Source organism: Hippocampus comes, unplaced genomic scaffold (genome assembly GCF_001891065.2).
Source record: "Hippocampus comes isolate QL1 unplaced genomic scaffold, H_comes_QL1_v1.1 scaffold185, whole genome shotgun sequence".
Classification (NCBI taxonomy): domain Eukaryota; kingdom Metazoa; phylum Chordata; class Actinopteri; order Syngnathiformes; family Syngnathidae; genus Hippocampus; species Hippocampus comes.
The window spans coordinates 7,490-10,871 of record NW_017805931.1 but is presented as its reverse complement, the minus strand read 5'-3'; the positions used below and the strand labels follow the sequence as shown (position 1 = coordinate 10,871).

The 3,382-nt window shown below is 59.7% G+C and overlaps 1 protein-coding gene across 5 annotated transcripts in view; it reads left to right on the top strand.

Moving 5' to 3' along the window:
* The window catches only part of xylb (xylulokinase homolog (H. influenzae)), a 7,617-nt gene extending 4,782 nt beyond the window's left edge, over window positions 1-2,835 (top strand). For 3 of the 5 annotated variants that reach the window (XM_019890018.1, XM_019890017.1, XM_019890020.1), the window contains 8 exons: window positions 797-837; window positions 998-1,113; window positions 1,186-1,438; window positions 1,519-1,615; window positions 1,677-1,735; window positions 1,815-1,902; window positions 2,300-2,394; window positions 2,595-2,835. In XM_019890018.1, the coding sequence (XP_019745577.1) occupies window positions 797-837; window positions 998-1,113; window positions 1,186-1,438; window positions 1,519-1,615; window positions 1,677-1,735; window positions 1,815-1,902; window positions 2,300-2,394; window positions 2,595-2,663 (818 nt within the window). In that variant the 3' untranslated portion in view covers window positions 2,664-2,835. The remainder of the gene's footprint in view (window positions 1-796; window positions 838-997; window positions 1,114-1,185; window positions 1,439-1,518; window positions 1,616-1,676; window positions 1,736-1,814; window positions 1,903-2,299; window positions 2,395-2,594) is intronic. The other 2 variants (XM_019890019.1, XR_002170591.1) reach the window with 2 other exon arrangements.
* Window positions 2,836-3,382: the final 547 nt, after the last annotated feature.

Sequence of the window (3,382 nt, the reverse complement as noted above, 5' to 3'; positions counted from 1 at the left end):
TGTCAGTCATATTTGCTCGCGAGGACGGCTCGGCAACTCAAATGCAAGTCGAGTGGCTCCGAAATTCCATTTTTGCCGCGAGGCAATTTCGAAAGCCACCCAAATCCCAGATTTTTGCCAAGCGCCCGCAATTCCTGGCTCAAAGGGACGGACGGGATCCAGCTTTGTCGTTCCGGAGTCCTTCCTGCGCCGACTGAGCACGTGGCCCGCTTCCCTCTCCAAGGTTCCGGGATGAACCTTCTGGACATCCGCAGCAAAACGTGGAACGAGGCCTTGCTGGAGGCCGTGTGTCCCGGTCTGGACGTCCTGCTGGGAACGCCGCTGCCCTCTGCCTCCGTGCTGGTGAGACGGCGGTCCGAGCGGGTCCTCCGACCCCCCCCGAGACCCCCGCTAACCCGGCGTGTTCCTGCGCCGACTGAGCACGTGGCCCGCTTCCCTCTCCAAGGTTCCGGGATGAACCTTCTGGACATCCGCAGCAAAACGTGGAACGAGGCCTTGCTGGAGGCCGTGTGTCCCGGTCTGGACGTCCTGCTGGGAACGCCGCTGCCCTCTGCCTCCGTGCTGGTGAGACGGCGGTCCGAGCGGGTCCTCCGACCCCCCCCGAGACCCCCGCTAACCCGGCGTGACCATCCGTCAGGGTGCCGTGTCGTCCTACTGGGTGCGCAGGTTCAGCTTCTCGGACGCGTGCAAGGTGGTGGCCTTCACCGGAGACAACCCAGGTGAGCGACGCCCGGCCGTCGACGGGCCGGTCGCCCCGCCCCCCCCTGCCCTTTACCGCCGTTTGTCTTTTTCTCAGCGTCTTTGGCGGGGATGAGGCTCCGGCAGGGAGACCTGGCCGTAAGTGCGCCCGAGCGGCAGCTTCGGGAACGCCATTTCCATCGGCACCCCCGTCCGGAAAGCGCAGCGAGCTCGGCACGGCGACTCGAGTGACCGCGTTTCAGGAACGGAGGGCGGCGCGACGGCCCGCCTCACGGATGCGTGCGTGCCTGTGTCGCAGGTGAGTCTGGGTACCAGCGACACGGTGTTCGTGTGGCTGCCGCACGCCCGTCCGGCTCTCGAGGGCCACGTGTTCGTCAATCCCGTCGACTGGCGACAGTTCATGGCTCTCTTGTGGTGAGTGCGTTTTGGGCCGTCGGCGGCGTGACCGACCCCAACGCCGGCGTGCGCTTGTCGTGTGCTCCTCAGCTTCAAGAACGGCTCTTTGACCCGAGAACGACTGAGGAACCGTTGCGCCGACGCTTCGTGGGAACGCTTCTCTGCCGCTTTGAGACAAACGCCGCTTGGAAACGACGGATACATTGGTATTGCTCGCCCGCTTTCCTTTCCTTGCCTTGCCTTCCCTCCTTCTGACTTCCTGTTTGCAGGCTTTTATTTTGACGTGATGGAGATCACGCCTCCTGCGGTAGGAGTTCATCTCTTTGATGCGGATGACAACGAGGTGGGCCGGGTGTCGTGCGAGTGTGCGTGGCTGTGCGCGTGCGTGCGTGTGCGTGAGAGAGTACTCGCGTTGTCCTGCAGGTGTCATCGGTGAGCGCTCAGGTGGAGGTGCGGGCCCTGGTGGAGGGTCAGTTCCTTTCAAGGCGGCTCCACGCTGAGCGTCTGGGCTACTCCATCAGTAAGAGCACACGCACCTCCCAAACATACGCACGGACGGACACAAATCTCGTCCGCTTCAGTTCCAGGAACTCGAATTTTGGCAACGGGCGGAGCGTCGCGGAACAAAGACATCCTGCAGGTGAGCGTCACCGCTAACGCGCTAATGTCGTGCCGCCGTCATGCAAATGTCTTCTTGGCTGTGTGTATTTGTGCGTCAGGTGTTGAGCGACGTGTTTAACGCGCCAGTTTACGCCGCGGACGTGTCCGACTCGGCTTGCCTCGGCTCCGCCTACAGAGCGCTGCACGGTACGCTCGCGCCCGCTTCCTAATGTCCGCTTTTGACTCTTGACGAAAGTGGACAGGTGGCCGCGTTGTCTTTCTTCAGCCGCAAGCACACTTGTCCTGAGCGAGGACAAAGAAAGGTAGCCTCGAAAGGAAGGAAGGAACGAGGAAGTCGACAAAGAACCCCAAAATAAGCAAGGACGCTCAGGAAAGGAAGGAGGGAAGGTAGACACTCAGGTGAGGAACAAGAAAGGACGAGAAAAGAGAAAGGAAGGACGTGAAGGTCAGCAAAAGGAAAAAAAAAAAAGGCTTGAGGCTCAACATGGTCACGAGTTGCTTGCTCGCTTTGTGTACGTTTGACACCGATGACGATGGCGGAGGAGGAGCAATCTCGCTGACCGCTGGATCCGCGTCCCCTCAGGTGCGCTTCAGCAATCGGGCGTGTCCTTCTTTGACATCTTGAAGAAAGCTCCCGAAGCGCAACTTGCCGCCACGCCGCAGCCTCACGCGCACCAGGTATGCGCGCACACACACACACACACACACTGGCCAGGTGAGGAGCAGAAAAAGATGGATGAAAATGAGAAAAATTGGCCAGTTTGCAAAGCCCCAGCTGCCTTCACTGTCGATTTCCAAAGGAAAAAAAACCAACAAGACGTGCGGAGATGATCAAGCCTGCATCCCTTTGTGACTGATGCGCGGCGCGTGTGTGTCAGGTGTACCGTGAGATGCTGCGGCGTTACGGCCGGCTGGAGGAGAAAATCCTGCAGGAGCTCCGCCCCTAAACGCCTCAAATCGATGTGACGGGCCAACGTGAGCCTCGACCCAAGGCGATGTTCAACGAGAAGGAGCCGCGCGCCACACGTTCAAACACACGCCCACCGGGCACTGCGAGGCGGATGTGCCGGCAAGCCCGTCGCTGCGCCGCCTTCATAATAAAGCTTCAAAAATCAAACGGCGCAGAGATGACTCCAAGTGGTGCTCAGATTTCCTGTTGTCAACTTTTGAACTGTGGCCTCATACACACACGTCATATTTTCAACTTTTGTGTGTGGAAAGAAAGTCTGTTGTTGGTGTTGTTGGAACTGCCACCTTTCCAGAAGCCGCAATCCAAAGGGAGCGCATCCAGCGAAAAGCTGAAATCCATCATCCAATCAATGAAAGCGGCGCGTCGGGGCGTGAGGCGCGATGACGTCTTCCCAGCCGCGTTTGCGCGGGATGAATGATGACGCCGCCGCGACGTCCTCGGACACCCGCCTGACCGTCGCCGTTCCTTCCGCCCGTTTGTCGTCGGCGATGTAGAAACAAGAAATGGAAGAAGACCACGACAAAGAACAACCTGGGGTCCCCATCGTCCTGTTTTGGCGGCAAAAATATGGATGCCGTGTTGGGGCGGCGGTCGAGCTGGTGCACATCCCGCTCGAACGCTCGCTTCCGCTGCTTTGCGTGTTGCTCGACATTGGCAAACTCCAAGGTGGCCGTTTGTCAAACGCCACCCCCCCCC